General features: G+C 41.3%; 1 protein-coding gene across 4 annotated transcripts in view; it reads left to right on the top strand.

Moving 5' to 3' along the window:
* GLIS3 (GLIS family zinc finger 3) overlaps positions 1-18,263 on the top strand; it is a 501,312-nt gene extending 483,049 nt beyond the window's left edge. For all 4 annotated transcript variants that reach the window (XR_005195239.1, XM_037727311.1, XM_037727312.1 and 1 more), the window contains 2 exons: positions 14,099-14,281; positions 15,153-18,263. Coding sequence is in view for 3 of the 4 variants with exons in the window: in XM_037727311.1 (XP_037583239.1) it covers positions 14,099-14,281; positions 15,153-15,289 (320 nt within the window). In the remaining variant the exon portion in view is untranslated. The remainder of the gene's footprint in view (positions 1-14,098; positions 14,282-15,152) is intronic.
* The last annotated feature ends 278 nt before the right edge of the window (positions 18,264-18,541 follow it).

The following is an 18,541-nucleotide window of genomic DNA, read 5'->3' as shown; positions in this document are numbered from 1 at the left end:
GAGTAGTTGGGATTACAGGCACGCGCCACCATGCCCAGCTGATTTTTTGTAGTTTTAGTAGAGACGGGGTTTCAACATTTTGACCAGGATGGTCTCGATCTCTTGACCTCGTGATCCACCCGCCTCGGCCTCCCAAAGTGCTGGGATTACAGGCGTGAGCCACCGTGCCCGGCCCTATGTGTTATATTTCTTATATTTTAATCTGGAATTACCCTTATAAATATGGTAAATAATTGATGGAAGAAAAAAATGTAACAGCTGTAGATGGAGCGTCCTTAAAATATGTCAGTAAACATCTGGGTCACTGGTAGCGGCGCCACTCTTTATAAAACGGAACAACGAAAACATAGAATACCAGAACTGGCTTGATCTGTCCGCACTCACATCCTCTGAGCTCAGCAACATGTTACAAAGCAATCCCAACTCCCTTAGAATTTCTTTCTGGTTTACTTACAATTGTCAGTGCTCTTTCTGACTACAGGAATTTCCCCTCTCTAATCAGGTTGTTCTGACTAAACTCTTTAGTTTATTTTGTGAGGTCTTTGAGAACTAGACCTTACAAGATACAAGTCTATTGAAACAAAAACATTCAGGTATTGTTCTAGACCACTTAACTATGACAACCAAACCCTCCCTTCTTAAATTCATCACCAAACCCAACCTCATCTCACACATCCCAAATCAAGTTCTTAAATTTCTTTGCCACTGTGGCAAAAATCATTCGGGGAATCTGAGTTAGCCAAATAAAATTACCCAAGATTCTTTGCATCTTTGTATCTGGGCTGATGCAATATTGTTGTCAATATCAATGAAGTCAGTGGCAGTACCTATATTCATGTATCAATATGCTTTATAAATCACTCTTACATAATTAGTATCAGTGCCTAGTAACTACAGGTATATAGAAACTGGCCAAAAAATACTTGTTGGATGAATGCCTAACAAGATACAAAGGCAAGCTTCCTGGTAGCCAGATGGAGATGAGAGATTCTGGGATCCAGTGGCATTTGTCAGGTTTCCCAAATACAACATCCACTCTATCTCAAAGCTGCTTATGTTGATTGCTGTACACTTACTTCAAGCCCAAATGTAATCTGAACATAATGTTCTAGAGAGTAGGTTTTTGGGGAAGCCTAACCATATATAACAGACTCAGCTATGAAGCAGAGGTTTGGAGGGAAAAACAATTGAGTCATTGGATTACTGGCAAGCATGAGATAGGGGCCCACTTTTAGATCAGAGTGCCGGAAATTTGTATAATAACAGACTTGGATTCGAAGAAGCAAAAAATCACCTACTTAGTACAGCAGATGTAACGTGGGAGTTTGGCTACAGCTGGACAACAGAAGTCTAAGCCACAAGATCAGTATGGGACCAACAGTGAGACCAAGACTTCTGAGTCATTCAAATGAGGTCCCATGATTTCACCTTGATCAAGAACTGACATGTGAGAGACAGGCAAGTCATCTGCATCCATATCTGCCTTATCCCTAAGAGCCCCATCGACTAGCAGAAAGGGCCAGGAGCCTGCCTAAGGGGAAAAGATGCCGATAGGAAGAACCCCATCTCTCCATTTCAAATGAAATTAGAGCTTTTCTGTTGTTAAGAAGGTATTTCATTTGGAAAACTTTCAGATGTTTGTAAATCATCTAAAGATGTTCTTAGAGCCTCCCAAGCTTTAAGAAATACCTAATTAAATATACAGAATTCAGACCCTTCCTCCAGAGTTGGCCATGGAGCTCAGGAATGTGCATGTTCAACACATACGCCAAGGAGGAGCTGATAACCCCCAATGCTGGAGAGAAGCATTGGCCTAGATGCCAAGTGTAGGGCTCAGTGCAGTCTCACCCTGGCTCCCCACTCAGAGAACCCAAAGGAAGCAATTTGCCTGTGACTCGAGGTAAAGACTCTCCGGTTTCTTCCTCCCTTTATCTCTTGGGGAAGTCTTAAAAAGCTGTAGAGAAACCGGCTGGCTCACGCAGGCCTTGGAGGAGGCTGAAGAGAATTGAGATGCAGCAGCACTTCCTTTTAGTAACCCATGAAATCCCTGTCTTCAGTCTTTTTCTCTGCCAGATCTTTCTTACAGCAAAGCTTAGTTGGAAAGACAAGGACATTTAGAGTTAAATCTTCCTTTTTTACCACGCTTTCCTTGTTAGGTTTGAGGTTCCAAGTAGCCCTGATCAAAAGAATGATTGTGAGTATGTCAAAGTGCCTGATACTACTATGGGAGATTGACCCTTCTACTCAGAGAAGGGAGGATGACACGAAACACCAGGCTTATAATGAGACAGTAGGAGCTAGAATTTTTAGTGGGTTTTACTGTTGGCAAAATACTTTAATGTTTATTATTTCATTTGATCCTTGCAGCCACCCAGTAGGGATACATGTACCCTAGCAATGAGCAGTTCCCCTCATAGAAAAATTACCAACACACTCTTACCAACCTGGGTGAAGTGTTTGTTCCACGCTGCATCAGATACAGAATATTCAAATCCTCTCCCCTTCATTCTGATCCTTACTTGTGTCCAGGATTTTTTCGTTATAGCGAGTAGTTGGCAGGTGATGGAATATGGGTGGCTACTCATGGGCAACTGGGCACTGAATCCTTTGTTCCTTTTGCTGCTGTTGCTTCCCATGTTGAGGATTCTGCTGCCATTGGAGTGTTATCTCTCTTTGTAAATCATAGGCTCAGAGATGCTAGAGTTTCCTCAAAGCCACACAGCTAGTACATGGCAGAGTTGGCTATCAGGTCTATCTCAGACCCCTCAAGACTTCTTGGTTTTGAAAATCTCTATGTAATTTCCAAATGTGTATTATCACCATCAGGACTCACTGAACCATTTTACTATAACTGTATATATCCACACATGGCAATTACTGAGACACATTGCAATTAGTTTACTTTGGCAGCTTATCATTTTGAAAATTTGGAAGCCATAGGCCACCGTGCGCTAGGGTTTTGGGTGGTTTGGGAATATTTAAATGAAAATTGATTTCAACTTTTAACCAAGAGTGTTTTAAGCATGCTGCCTTCTCACTTTTTTTTTTTTTCCTATTATTGTCCCTTCTTGCCACCTGCTCTGCCCACTCCTATCCCCTCATTTGAACCTTTTGCAGATGTGACTAGCAGAACCTCCTCCTCCTCTGCTACCCAGGCCCTGGAAATGAGCATATAAACCTAAGGGCCAAAATGTGGTTCACGGTGATACGTGCTTTTCCCAGCTTGCTATAGACCAGGTGTGGTGCTGTGAGGGGCACAAGTGGAGAAAGTACCCAGCATGTTCAGAGTGCACCTTGCTGTGGCCTGCAAGCTGGCATCAGGAGTTAAGATGAAAATGGCCTTGCTTCTTGGAACGAGGTAGACTTTTCTAATTAGAAGGCTTCCCACTACACCCCATGTCTCCAAGGACAAAGGGACCAGGCAGGTGCTCCAGTGGTCAACTTTTGAACCACTGTCATGGGTTCCTTCAAAAAGAATGTGCTTAAGTGAAATTTTGAGGGTTATTATTTTCATTATCTTCCTCTTTCTTAGTAGAGTAGTTGCTTAAATGTCAGTCGTAAATAGCTTGAGTGCTTTGCAAGCTGGTTCAGTTCTCAGCCCAAAGAAAAATCTGTCTTCCTAACACAGTCTGTGAGCTGTTCTGCAGCTTCCCCATTTATAGACTCTGTATTAAAATGAAGAGTCAGTTTTTATACCTCCTCCAGGAGAAGGCTTAGTGTAGAGTCCTACCTCAGATGAAGGCCTGGATGGTATTGATGGCCAAGACAAAGAGCCAAGGCAAAAATAACCAAATTGTGGCAATTTTACTTTTAAGAGGAGCATGATTTTATACTTAATGGTAGTAGGTTGTGTGATAAAAATGGCTTAAGAACTGCTTATGTGTTGCACAGAACCTCTGAATTTCTAAGCTTATCTCGTGGTCGGAAGTGAAATATGGCCTACTATGTGCCAGAGAATGCACAAAATACATTTATAAACACTATCATACGTATTATTTTCTAAAATCCTATAAAATTTCAAAGAAATGAGGCTCAAGAAAGAAAATCATTCATCCAAAGACACGCAATTGGTTAATGGGTCATCTGGGATTCAGACCCAAATACAAGTTGTTCATGCAATGGATGTAAATAAAATCGAGGCTAAATCAGAAAATTGGCCATGATAAATGGCTGAAATATCTGTTTCTACACTTGAGGATTTATAAAATTTTTTCAGTGATTAGGTGATTTGATCAATTTTACTAATTAATTTTTCTCCCTAATGAGAACATTTATACTTTCCAAAATATTGATGCAGTCTGGGTAACTTTGCCTGTAACCTGGCAGTGAGAAACCTCAATGAAAGTGGCAAGATGGTGTTTAAACTGATTTGATCATGAGCCTGAGCCCCAGTAATCTGACATGAACTATGTCTCTGAACAGATTAAAAATTTGAGTCCTGATTCTGAAACATGGTAGCTATGAGGATTTGGATAAATTTAGTTATTTTAACTTCTCTCTCTTTCTTTGGAGGGGGGGAGCTATAAACTGGGGAAAATATTACTTAACCAAAAAGTTGTTTTAATGATGAAGATTTTCTATATAAAACACCTGGGGCAATGCCTATCTCTGAGCAAATATTAGTTCCTTTCCTTCCTCATCACAGAATTCTGAGTGGTATAACACTAAACAAAATATTTTTCCAAAATGCCAAAGCAAGGAACCCACCAGTGAGAAAGCTCTGGACTTAGTAAGAGAGCGTATGATTGCTATTTTCATTCTGCTGCCCATTTGTTTTAAGACAAAGGCTATGTCCACAAAAAATTACAAGTATCTAGGTATTTAGAAATACTAGAATGGTTGGATGAATTTTACACTTTTATTTACATGGTATCATATAAACAAAGTATTGGTTACAAAGGCAAGATATTCAACGTTTCCTCTGCCTCCATCTCATTGTCTAAAATGGGAATATTTGAAGTACCTGCTTACAGGACAGAAGCGTCAGAAGGCTACTTAAGAAATTTTTAAGGTATTTTAATACTAAGTTACCATGTAGATAGTGTATGATTCCCTGGGCCGTTCTCTGAGTTCAAAGTTTAAATGCATAGAATTCGGCTGAGCAGCTGTGGCCAAAGACTATATTCTTATGGCCTTTAGGAGCTTTTCCAGAAACTAATGTGTTCATTTCTCATTGGCTCTGTTACCGATTACAGAAGGTTTTCTAACACAGGAGGTCAAGGGTCCCCAGAGAGTAAGGGTTCCACAAATAGCCTGAGTGTTGAAGAAATGAAGGAAGTCAAGCGGAGTGAGGACGTTTATCTTCTTTCTCCTCTGTCCCTTTTCTTTCTTTCCCATCAAAATTTGTATTTTCAGAGACTGTTTAGTGTGATTGGATGGGGGAATTCATAACTGTCATTAGTGATTGAGAGCTTTAACCTGGACAGAGAGCGTTTGAATCCCTGGGAAGCACCTAACTGACCCAAGTAAATCTCCCACTCATAGGCTGCGTGGAAGCATATTTGTAGCAGGGGTTCTTTCTATACTTGCTGTTGTCTTTGTCATCAACTTTCCCATGTCCATTCCATTTACCAGGAAGCAGAATCCCTGGATTTGGCAAACCTTCCCTTGTTCTACCCGCTGACTTTGCACTCCAAGGCTTAGTTGAAACCAAAGAATCTTCTCAGCAGGAGAAAGTGTGGGTCGGCCAGAGATGAGCCACAGTCCCACAGAGAGCTGAGGATTCCAGGTCTCTCTTAAGTACTAGGGTGTATGGAAAGAAGAAAGATGTCACATCAGTAAAAGGCCTATAGTTTAATTCTGACTAAAGTAACCAAGATTTCCTTACATTTATTCAGTCAACAAATACATGTTGAATGCTTACTGCATGCCAGATGCTAGTCTCAGTGCTATGGATACAATAATTAAACCAGACAGGGTGTCTCCCTTCATAGAATACATATTTTGGTGGGGAAGGCATAAAACAGATACATAATATAAAATTGTACGTGCCCACCCATTTAATAGACTATTTTTAGAGCCGTTTTGGGTTCACAGCAAAATTTGGTAGAAAGTACAGGGAGTTCTCACACCTTCCTCTCCCCAACGCCCTCCACACCCAATCTCTCCACGACCAACTTCCCACACCAGAGTGGTGCATTTGTTACCATCAATAAACCTACAATGACGCAGCATATTTAAAGTCCATAGTTTACATTAGGGATCACTCTTAGTATTGTACAGCCTATGAGTTTTAACAAATGTATAATGTCATCTATTGACCATGATAACATTATACAGAATAGTTTCACTACCTCTGTGCTCTTCCCCACCCCCCAACCTGTGGAAACCATGGACTTTTACTGTCTCTATAGTTCTGCCTTTTCCAGAATGTTGTATAGTTGAAGTCATGCAGTGTGTAGCCTTTTCAAATTGGCTCCTTTCACTTAGCAATATGCATTTAAATTAAAATTTTCTCCATGTTTTTCATGGTTTAATAAGTCATTGCTTTTAAGTGCTGAATAATATTCCATTGCCTGCATGTACTGCAGTTTATTCCTTTGCCTACCGAAGGAAATCTTGGTTGCTTCTGAGTTTTGGCAATGATGAATAATGCTGCTATAAACATCCATGCCTGGGGTTTTTATATGGACATAAGTTTTTCAAACTCTTTGGGGAAATACAAGAGGACACAATTGCTGAATCCTATGGTAAGCATATGTTTAGTTTTGCAAGATACTGCCAACCTGTCTTCTAAACTGTACCATTTTGTAGTGAATATGAGTTCCCATTGCTCCACATCCTTACCATATAACACTGTTCTAATAGGTATGTAACCAAGCATGCTCCAACTCCTCTTAGTGTGAGGGGCCTTATGTGGTGCAAGTCAGTGCTTGAAAATAGCCACCTTTTCAGACCTGTTGTAGGTCAGTGCCTTTAGTTACAGTAGATGTGGCATGGTGAGAGTTGCTATTCTGTGGGGATATTCCAACTTGTAAAGGAGCCCAAAGACATAGGGTGAGTTCTTTTCCAAGTGACCAGAACTTCAACACTTGCACAGTAGGCTGGAGTCCTCCAGAGCCAGGTTTGCTGTCCTTCATTTGCTCTGGCTTAACAAACAGAAGGCTGAGATTGTCCTTTAATATAGGGGCAAAGAGAAGAAGCGGAGCAGCAGAAATATAAAAGGGGGCAGTGATGAATGGTGGTGAGATGTTGGCAGTTGGTTGCAGAAGTGTGGAGCTGCTAGTATTTGGGGGAGACAGCAGCCCTGGTGTGGCCTTCAGTATATGGCTCTTGTCTTGCTGGATCTTAGGGGATGCCACCACTATCCCTAAACCAAAGAGCAAGTTGCCCTAGGGGTTATGTACCAGCTTTTCCTTTTTTCTTTCCCTGGTCTTGGTTTATGGGAAGTATTCAAAGATGGCAGGCCAAGCGTCCCCAAAGAGTAGGGGAATCCACAAAGAGCCATAGAGTGTTGGAAAAGAAGAAATGCAGAGGCAGAGGAGAGTGGGGTCATGCATCTTCTGTGTCCTTGTCCCTGTGGTCTGGATTTGAGCCCATCCATTCATCCCTTAGGCTTCTCCATGTCCTTGCGTATGCAGCCATCACATGACTGGGGCCAAAATCTCTGCACTTCCTAAAGTAGTAACCCACAAAATTATAGTCTCTGTGGAAAAATAATTAGAGCTGTAAAGCTCATAAATATACATCCTTCCTTCCACTTGGCTAGCAAACAGCCATACGACCAAGAAACTGACGGGCTGCCAACTCTGCCTCTACTGCTGATATCTGCTTATTCTATGTAGGCACAAACTGCTTAGCACCAAAGGCAGAAAATCAGCCTGCTAGGGCTGGTTCTCAGCAGAGCTGTGGGGTGGCCTCCTGACTACACCTGCCATCAGCAGACAGGGCCAAACAAAGGGAACCACAGTCAAAACTTCCTGGTTTGTTCCTTTTCATTCTTCCTATCTTGAATGCATTCCAGAAAAGAGAATTGCATCTCTATCCCTTAAAGAAAATTTTCTTTTTATTGTCATATGCGGTATGAAATTCTGTTACCTGACTTCTGATTTATGTTCGTTGTCTTTCTCATTAAAATGCAAGCTCCAAAAAGGCCTGTAGTAGGATTTATTCACCACTATATCCCCAACACTTGAGTAAGTGCTTAGTAAATAGATGTCAAGTGAATGAAAGCATAGAAATTGAAATGCTTATGTTATTAGAAGAATAGAAAAAGTAAAAGCAACATAGAATGTGAACTGTGTGTTGGGCACATGCTAAGCCTTTACATTGGATGGTCTCTGTTAATCCTCTTTAGTCTTTGTGGTTACCTTATAAGTAGATACTGTTAACACCCTCATTTGGCAAAATTACAATTATTTTAGCAAAGGCAAGTACTCACATTAGTCACTGTTACTTCTGAGAAGCCAAAGGAATAGATGACTCCTGAAAGTTGGGTAGCAGCTGAAAAACGATAGCACTTGGCCTGGATCCCTGAATTGATACAGTCTGCATCACAAGGAAGTTAAAGGGTTTTCCCATCTGACATATCAAGGGTTCTTGGGACCCCAGCATTGTTTCCAAGGAGCCTCCTAGAGGATCCTACCAAGCCTGATTACGTCACACACTGGTGGGATAAGTTCTGGGGGACTGATGTTTTTGAGGGGTTCCTGTTGTTGTATGTGGACATTCTGGACCTATGAGATGTCATCATGGTCCAGGCTGAGCCTAGTGCAGGGAAGGGGCAGTCTTGATTCTGAGTGTTGTCCATTTAGCACTTTTCCTAGTGTCCACAGTTTGGTGGTGGTTTCCCCAGCCTCACTGTAAAGGAAAACAAGCATTTTGTTTTGCAAGGCCATCTGCTGCATAAACAAACTTAAGTACACAGATCTTGACTTGTCACCTTGAAGAGGTATAGGCTGATGGTGTTAATCACCATCCGTGTTCTTCAGCAGTTGGGTAGAGCCTTCTGGGTTGACACTACCATCATATCGTAGGGAAAATGGAGACCCACAAGGGCACATCACCACCCTGGTGTACACGCAGAGCTAGGCCTGCAATCTGAAGGGAAGAAAGTGGGTGACACATTTCTTTCTCCTTTTGCTGTTCCAGCAGGGAATGTGGTACCTCTAGGAGGGTTGGAGTACCCTGGCAGTTGAGCCTAAAATGCTCCTCAACTTCTTGAGGGGTTGGGAGTTGAGGGACCATTCTTATTAATGTATTTATACTCTGGTTCCTTCCACAAAGATTGAAGTGACAAATTTGCAGGGGAAAAAATAGATGTATTAAAAAAAATCTAATACACTTTCTATCTTACAGGCCAGAAATCTAAGATTATTTATGTGACTTTATTTAAACCTGGAATGGGTCTTGTATTTTTCTTTCAGGAATTTAATCCGAAACGCTCTTGAAACAAAGTCTGGTACACCTGGGAATTCAGATTGCCCTAGAGCTCTGCTGCCAGGTGTACAGTAACCATAAGCCATGAGTGGCTATTTAAATTTGAATTAATTAACATTGAATAAAATTTAAAAGTCAGTTCTTGAGGCCACACTAGCAACATTTCAAGGATGTGATAACCACATGTAGCTACTGTATTGGACAGCACAGATAAAGAACATTTTCATCATCATGGAAAGTTCTCTTGATCGCACAGCCCTAGAGGGTGTCCTTCTATGATTATATTTACTCATGTGATTCGTTTCTCCTCTAACCTTCCCCACTCCCTTTCTACTTTGGGAAGGAAATCCAAAGCTTCATGGGGCTGCTTTATCATTAGCAAAAAGGAATGTGAACTCTTAATTCGAACCTATCATCACAGAGACACTAGTGACTCCATGACTCAAAGCCTTCTAAGAATGAATGTTAGTGACATGTGAAGAAACTCACGCATGATAGTAGAAGCAAAAACAAAAGATAAATATATAAAACATTTCAGTTTTGTGTGTATATAGCTGGCCATTTCTGAATTGTGGAAATAAAAATAATTTTTGCCTTCTTTGTTTATTCTGAGTCTGCGTTTTCTAGTTTCTAGTTAGCCTCAAGTATGTTTATAATTAGAAAAACAAGTTTGTTTTTAGAAGAAAAAAAACTTGCCCAAACTGAGAAGCGAAGAATGATGCTCCTGGACCTTTGGGAGCTGCAGTTTAGGTAGAATACATTTATCTGCAAGTTCTTCCCCTCCTCCATTCTTGAAGGCAAAATAACTTTTAAAGTAGAGGGCGATTCGGTAATTAAACGTATAATATCAACTAACATTTTTGCCAGTTTATATTTATGTGCATGTTCTTAAGCTATTGATAAAAGCCTGTGTTCTGACTCTATTATCCTCAGAACAAGGATGTCATCTCCCGTTTCCTTGGTCTCGGCAATAGCACCCTACCCAGCACTTGATAGCCACTACTGACTGACAGACAGATTGGCTGACCTTGCCACCACTCTCAGGTGTTATGCCCACAGAACGTGTTAACATCTTGCCTCATTTTGCTTTGAGTCTGAGAAGTAGTGTTCTTTTCCAAATTTGCTACATGAAATCCAACCGCTGGAATACAGGAGCCATTCATCAGAAAATGAGTTAGACCTTCTCTGGGTTTGTATGTGTGGCAAGACCTTAACGGAATTTTTAAATTATTAGTTTTGTGGAAATAGGGCTGGGAAGAGAATATGTGAAAACTCTTTGAGTGACCACAACCATCCATACCAGTGTATTTGGCATCTCTAGTCACTGGCTTCTTGGAGGGAGAGGTTTAATGAAGAGGATTTTCTTTTCTTGAGTTGGCTGTTAGAGTGATAAAACATGGTTGTGGGGCCATTCTGGTTTTGACAGTTTCCTGTGACAGCCAAGACACCCACAAGCAGGAATTAGAGTCTGCTCTGCCCTCTTCACTCAGATCCAGACTAGGAGATGAAGCCCAGAATGTTGGATTTGATATTTAACTTTCCCAGGTATATTTTGCCACATCACAAACCTTTTATACTCATATACATCACAACACTTGATTGTAGACAGAAGCATGTGACACTCTGTCCCCTCCTAGAAATGGGAGAAGAAGATAGGAGAGAGAGGGAGAATAAATTGGTTTTCACGAAAAGGCCAAAGTCTCTGTCACTGTCCCTGAATGATTGATGTCCCTATTTGTGAAGTTGTCGTTTAGTGAAAAAACATCTTTTTTTCTTAGAAGGGTAATATACTGAGGAGTGCTACCGGGACATTGATGGGTGACATATATGAGAGCAGAGCTTGTGTAAGGTATAGAAAGCAAATACTGTTTGTTTTGCTCAGGAGACATTGCCTTCTAGTAGACCAATCATGGTGGTTTATGCTAACATTTTCCTCCTGATGGGTATGCCATGTTTACATGTGCCTGGCCCCCAGGTACTAAAGTAAAAGATCAGCCTACACAAACCACACATTGCAGGTTTCTTCAAACCACTCAGCCATGTTGCTCTTTGGAGCCCCCAGTGGGGTGAATGAAGAAATTAGTATGTGTCAATTAGTGCAGGACTGAGGAGCCATGAGCAAGAAGATAGACAGCTCAGGTGTTCAGAAGGCCAAAAATACTGAAGATTCCACCTGGGAACAGGGGGTATGCCACGTACCTGCTGTTTTGTCCTTTCTTACATTGGTTATTGTTAAATAACTTCTTAGTTCTTTTTGGAAATTTTATTTCCCTTAATAAACTTTTAAGAACTACATTGTCATTGTAAAATAATTATATTTTTATTTAGCAAACATATATACTATATAATTTATATTGTTAAATTATATAAATGCTAATTATATTATAAAATTATATTGTATAATAGGTAAATAATTTTTAGAACCCAGTATGATGTAATAACTATTAACCTCATTTTACAAATTAGAAAACGGAGACACCAAGAAGCTAAGTAATTTACTAGTTGATCTAGGATGTGAAGCCCAGGAGGTCTGCCTCCAGAGTGCTTGCTCTTCACCATTGCTGAAATTCAGAAAAAATAGAAAGGTGAAGAAAAATACGCAAAGACAACTATAGATGTGGTAACTTGCCATCTTTATTCTGTAATGTAGACATCCGTATAATGAATCCTAGGCTTTGTATTCAATTTTATGTCTTGCTTTTTGAAAAATTTTTTTGTTTTGATCACTAGCATTGCAATAACTGTCCCTGTGCAGAATTTCTTAATGTTCTTCAGAATATATTTTCAGGACACTTCCTCAGAGGTGAATTTCCTTAATCCAATAGCCTGAACACTTTTAGGGTTCTAGATACCAGTCATCAAACTGTTTTCCAAAAGGCTTGTCCTCTCTTGCAGTGTCTACAACACTACATAGAAATGCCTTCATCATTCACGCTTCAGCATTAAGAATGATTTGTAGAAATCTTTGCTAACGTCGTAGGTAGAATGTAACATTTTACCGTTTTAATTTGTATTTCTTTATGTGCTTGAGAGTTTACCGTTTGCTCATATTGGATGATTAATTATGAGTATTTATGAGTGGTCTGTTTGGGTCTTTGGCCCACCTGTCCATTGAGAACCATGCCTTTGGGGACCAAAAGGAAAAGAGACAATAGTTTTTCATTCTTCCTTCTTCTTGCTTGAAATGGAATTTCCTTAGGCATTTTCTTAGTCTATACTAACAACAAGCTTTTAATCTTCTTCCAGACGTTACGTGGATTTTTCTGTTGATTCTATATAAAGTGCACTCTAGTCTGCTTACAAAGGATATTATTTTGTTTTTTGCTATGAATGTGCCCTGTCCATAAATCTGCATTTGATCTATCTTGGATAATACATTCCTAGAGGGTCACTATGTGTCTTTATGAACAGTTAAGCACACATTCTTGGCAATATTCATAACCATAGAATAGACATTCCAGTGTCCCAGCCCAGGGTGATCGGAATGCTCCCACAGGCTACACTGTGGGTCCTAATGAGAAAAGAGAAGGGCTGAGAGCATGGTAGATTGTATCAGTTCACCCTGTTTTTATTTAGAGAGCTAAGAAGAAACTCAAATAGCACCTCTCTACTCTTTTGATAGGCAATTCATTTCTTCAATAAGGAGTGAAGCTTTCCAATCTCAAGAAGAGGCAGTTCTAGTAGAGGAAGTCACACAGGATTACAGGTCCAAAGTCCATGGGTTTGTTCTGTATTCTCCATTAGTTAGTGTTTGTGGAAGAAATCCTGGGGTACTTTATTCTGTTTTTGATGGGGAAAAAGGGATTAATAGTGATATCAATAATAACTGACATTTATAAAGTACTTTAAAACATTACAGGTGGACTTCCTTATCCAATGACTCACTTAATCTTCACAACAGCCCTAGAAAATGACATTCACATTTTACAGTTGAGAAAACGGACACAATGAAATGTAGAGAGTTAGCAGCAGAGCCACAACTCTCCTTCCAATAAAGTATGGAACTAAGATTTCATCATTACATTTTTAAAAAACATATTATGCTCCAGGAAAAGAATCTATTGACTTAAATTTACTATGAGGCAAGGAGGAAGAAGAAAACAAAGCCATCATGAAAGGTATGGAGCATCATAGAAAAGAACTTCATAGGACCCCAAGGAAAACTGCATTGAAAGGAATAAGATTTCATAGTACATCCAACTATGAAATGCTGTCCACCTAGTCAGGATAATATGATCTAAATGTGTATCAATTTCTCTATTGGAAAGACAAATAGGTGGATACATTTTTAAGTGGCCCTTCTAAGAATATTTTGCAGGTTTTTAACTAGTATGAAAACAGAAGAAAATACAGGATAAAGGACGTTAAAGAAGGTGCATTCAAAATCTGGTGGTAGACTCTAGGGTAGGAACGTCCCTTGAAGGTCAGGCTTTCAATGTCCAGGACTCTTTGGAGTCTAGGGAAGGTGGGAAGCCTTCCCACTTGAGATACTAAAGCACATAATAAAAATGTTACATGTTAACAAGCTTGGAAATTCCTCTAAGGTAGAAGAGCTTCAGCCAATAATGCATTCCAAATGTTTGCTTGGAAGATTTTACAGGTGTCCTTAAGAGCTAAAGGCATTGGTCATATGAAGCCAGGCTGAGTGAGGTTCTAGTTGGGTTGGAATGATCTTTGGAACTTGTGCCCAAAGGAGCTCAATGCCATGCTTGTGTTCCAGGATTTTATGGGCAGCTGCAGACGTTCTGCCCCCCACATTACCCCGATCCCCAGAGAACTGTGCCGCCTGTCAGCTCCTGCAGTGTGGTGCCTTCCTTTGAGGACTGCCTGGTCCCTACATCCGTGGGCCAGGCCGGTTTTGATGTTTTCCACAGAGCCTTCTCGACTCACTCGGGCATTACAGGTGTGTTGGGTGTCTGACTTAGAAACTCCTGTCAAGTGACAGGAGAGACCAGGTGGGCTGCCTGTGACCGACCTGGGCTAGACTTGACCAAGCACATGACAGCATCAAATTCTGCTGAATGACCCCTGAAATGTCTCTCCTCTTCACCTTCCTCTCCAGCCTTCCTTCAGCCCCTCTTCCACTGCCCTGGTTCAGGAGTCATCCTATCTCTCCCAGACTTTGGCCATAACCTTCCAGGAAGTCTCCCTGACCTGGTTCCTCACCTTCACCATTCTGCCCTCCATACTACCATGAACATTGCCTCCCCAAAATGAAGGATAAAATATGCCACTTTCCTGTTCAAATAGTTTTCGATCGACTAGAGAACAAATTCGACTTTTCAGCATGACATTCAGAGCCCTCATGAGTGAGACCTGATGCAGCTCTCCACACCTGCCCACACACATTTTTCCCTACATGCTCTTCACCTGAGTTTTGCCAGCACCCTTGACCCCACATGCCTCTCCTGTCTTTGTTCTGTTTGCTCCTTCTGAAATGTTATTTCCCAATCTCTCCATCTGTGATAATTCCATTCTCTTTTACGACTCAACTGTAACATCACCTCTTTTTGAGGCAACCCCAGCCTTCCCTAGAACACCTTTCTTTTACTGCAACTCAGCCTGTCTTTTGTGCAGTCATATTTTAGCAGCTGCCTGCAACTCAGCCCCCCTCACTAAGGTCGCTGAGAACAGACTCGCCATAGGGCCCAGGCTGGCGTGGTTGCCTCCTTAGCCCCCAGTTTTCACTTGGTGAGCTACATTACTGTAGTGCACTTTCAGTGGGTATGGCATGGAGAAGGAGTTACTGACTTACTGTGTTCTTTCTCTTCCAGTGTATGATTTACCTTCGAGTTCCTCAAGCCTTTTTGGGGAGTCTCTCCGCAGCGGGGCTGAAGACGCCACCCTCTTGCAGATCAGTGCTGTGGACCGCTGTCCCAGCCAGCTCTCCTCTGTCTACACCGAAGGCTGATAGCTCTCTTGGCCACTCCTGCACACCCAGGACCCTGATGTTGCTTGCCACCTTTTGTTTTCATACTCTCACAGACTGCAAGAGAAAGGATGTGAGCCCAATCCGTGGGACCTGCAGAGTCACTGATGTGTCTTTTGGAAGGCAGGACTGAATGACAGAACTAGCTTTGCAGGAATCATTGCAGTTGCTCCTTTTTCTCTCTGGGTTTATTGGGCTAGGTGACCGGTAGGACTGTCTTTTCAAAGGGAATTTGGAGCCTCACTCTTGGATACCTGTTACTTCCTGGCTGTCAACTCTTAAAGGACACCAATGAAATGATATGCATGTGAAAATGTAGTTTGGGGATGACCCTGTCTGAAAACTCCAAATAGGGAAAAAGAACCCAATTACCAGAGACATAGTGACCTGCCTCACCTAATCCTCACCCTCACTGCTTCTGATACAAAGCCAGGCACAATGAGGGAAATCCATGTCCAAAGCATAGTGTGGTCTCAACTCCTAGAAACTCCCTGGGTTTCCTTTTTCTCTTAGCCGCATGCTAACCAGTTCCTTCTCAGTGTTTCTTCAATAGCAAAATAAGGTTTTATATGCCAGCAGCCTATCTTTGTTTTTGCATTTTAAAGACTTGTTATTTATACCTGCTCTAAAAGGAAAAAATGTGTAAAGGTCTGTTCTCTGGATGGAAATCATTATTGTTGTAATCGCCCCAGCTATAGACATTTTGCACAGCTGTGGTTCTGCCTGGTCCCACCTCTGGCGTGTTATTTTGCAGTCAGCAAAGGCTACCTGAGGGAAATGGAGGGGGTGTCTCCCACACCACCAGTGCTGTAGCACGAACCTCCCTGGGTTGACTGTTTAGTGACACCACCTCAAAGACTTTCTTCCAATAAGAACGTTGTTTGACTGGTTTACCCATTGCATCCACTCTGGTGCTGTGCCCAGAGAAGTGCCAGATGTGAGAACCGGACAGACTGACGTGTACTGGGTTCCCTTAGAAGACCAAACGAGTGATGGTTGACTTCCAGTGCACAGATTTTGCTAACATTTTTCAGGTTATCCACTCATCTGTCTGTCTGCTCTCCACCCTCTTTCTGCATCCCTCTTACCCCCTTCCCGACTGTGGTTCAGCTATGCCCACCAGCAGCTCCTGCCTGATCATCTTGGGAAGGTAGAGGTGACAGTTCTTAAAGTCTGCAGAAAGAGGCAATTCTTTTTCTGAGTTCCAGGTTTGAAGGCCTGGAATTTTCACAGAGCACTTGGTTGAAAATATCAAGCCTAAATAGGAAGTCATTCTCTGTGAAGTCTTGACATAGCTATTACAGATGCCGAGCCCTAGGGCATAAGTTATAAGAACTGACCAATCACAAAGACACAGTGAGTTCTGACATTCTGGTACTATCATATTTCAAGTATTGTTTCTCACTTTTTAAAATGTTTTTCTGAGCAAAAGTGAAACAATGCTGTTTGTGAAACCGAGATCACTACAGTCTACAACAAGACAACTAAAACAGCTTGGTGTTAGATGGGATTCTGTGACAGTTTGTATACTGAGAGGTCCTTCCAGTCTGGCTCCACAGTCCCACAGTTGGAAGTATTCTTCCTGATTCCAGAGTTGATTCCAACGTGCAGTAGAATGAGGTGAATGAAGAACCAAGTGTGGTTTTCCTTTTCCCAGTGCACTTGGTCAATCTAGTTCCTCTGAGTAGTGGGCTGTGTTCTAAGAAAAGCTTTTATATAGACATCTAAGTCTGCGAAAGAGATGAGTTCGCCACTTTACAAAAACCTGCTCTGCTTTACAAAAGGACACACATCAGGCTTCCTTTACAAGTGAACTCCAAGGCTGCATGTAAAGTACCACCCTTCCTGGAGATTTTGTGGGTCATGTCACTTAGCCTAAGCAAGTGACCTAACATATGCACACTCACAGTTGGTAGCATCCCTCATGTGTCCTTTGTCACACTCTGGAAAGAAAGAAAAAACTCTATCTTCAGAGAGACCATCTATTCTTGCTTAAATATGGAAGCCTTTACAAGGAACTCAAAATACATTTCATTTGTACAATGAGAAAAAAAGATGAAAAGGCAAGGTTGTGATTGCAGTTAAAATTGTCAGCCCTGCCTTTTGGCTTTATGTAATTTAAAGTAGAAAGGGGGAAGGAGGACAAAACAGAAGCTCAACTTTAGAAACCGTGGACATCACCTGGGAGGAGCTGCTTATCAGCCAGGCTCCAGTCTTCCTGTAGCCTCTCACAGTAACCCTGCCCCTTTCTTACTTCACCTGGGCTAGAGGGAATCTTAAAGAGGACGTAGGCAGTAGAGGCACCTGTAGCCCTCCTTCCTCAGCAGGAACTCAATGTGGAGTCCCCGAGGGACATTTGCCTCTCAGAACACACAGGCAGCAGGACCCAGTGCAGCCCTGCTTCCCGACCATGGGCCTTTTCTGATAGCTGCAGGCGTGAGATTGTGGCCTCAGGATAGGACACGTTTAGATGCCTTCCAAACTACACACACTATGCTTAGATTCTAGAGTCTCTCCTGACCTTAAAATTTGTCCATTGCCTACTTTCACACTGCAGAAGATTTATATATACGTTCGTCATTATTTTTGCAGCAGTATAAGTGGAAACTTCAAGAAATGATTCCCTTTCATGTCCCAGTCTTTTTAAGTCTTGATGTGTAACCATTTTCATAAACATAGAGATTGTCATTCTCCTTTAAAAAAACAAAAAACTAGTGCTTGTGAAAATACAGTGCAAAGACAATTATCCTATTGCATTTAAAAAAAAATCAGTCTGCCTAGAAACATTTCATTTGCTGTGTTGTTTTAATTCCCTAAAGAGACTGCATCAAAATGATCAAAATGCCAGTTTGTAATTTAGCCTCTGATCAGCTATTAAATATTATTTAAATATTTACTGGTCCTGTGGGGTATCTCCCATTACCCATGTCTCCCTCAAATTACATAAGCGATAATAGAAAATAAGGTCTTTAGTAGATCACAGCAGTTACCACTGATAACAGTGTTGGTTTTGTTCAGCTGTCAAGTACAGCAGCACCCTAAAGCCAGTTTTGAGCAAGGATAAATTCAACTCCCCCATTTGAGAACCCTGACTTTCCAGTTGCCTTTGAAGTATTGGGAATAATGACTGTACATGTTCAGTTTAATTATTTGGTATTTTATTTGACTATTTTGGCCATGTCATTTTATAGAAGCATTTTTAAATAGCACTTTTTTTTTTTGTTAGTGGTGTGG

This window comes from Cebus imitator, unplaced genomic scaffold (genome assembly GCF_001604975.1).
Source record: "Cebus imitator isolate Cc_AM_T3 unplaced genomic scaffold, Cebus_imitator-1.0 Scaffold227, whole genome shotgun sequence".
In the NCBI taxonomy this organism is placed as follows: Eukaryota; Metazoa; Chordata; class Mammalia; order Primates; family Cebidae; genus Cebus; species Cebus imitator.
The sequence above is the reverse complement of the archived record's forward strand: the minus strand, read 5'-3'. Positions and strand labels throughout refer to the sequence as shown.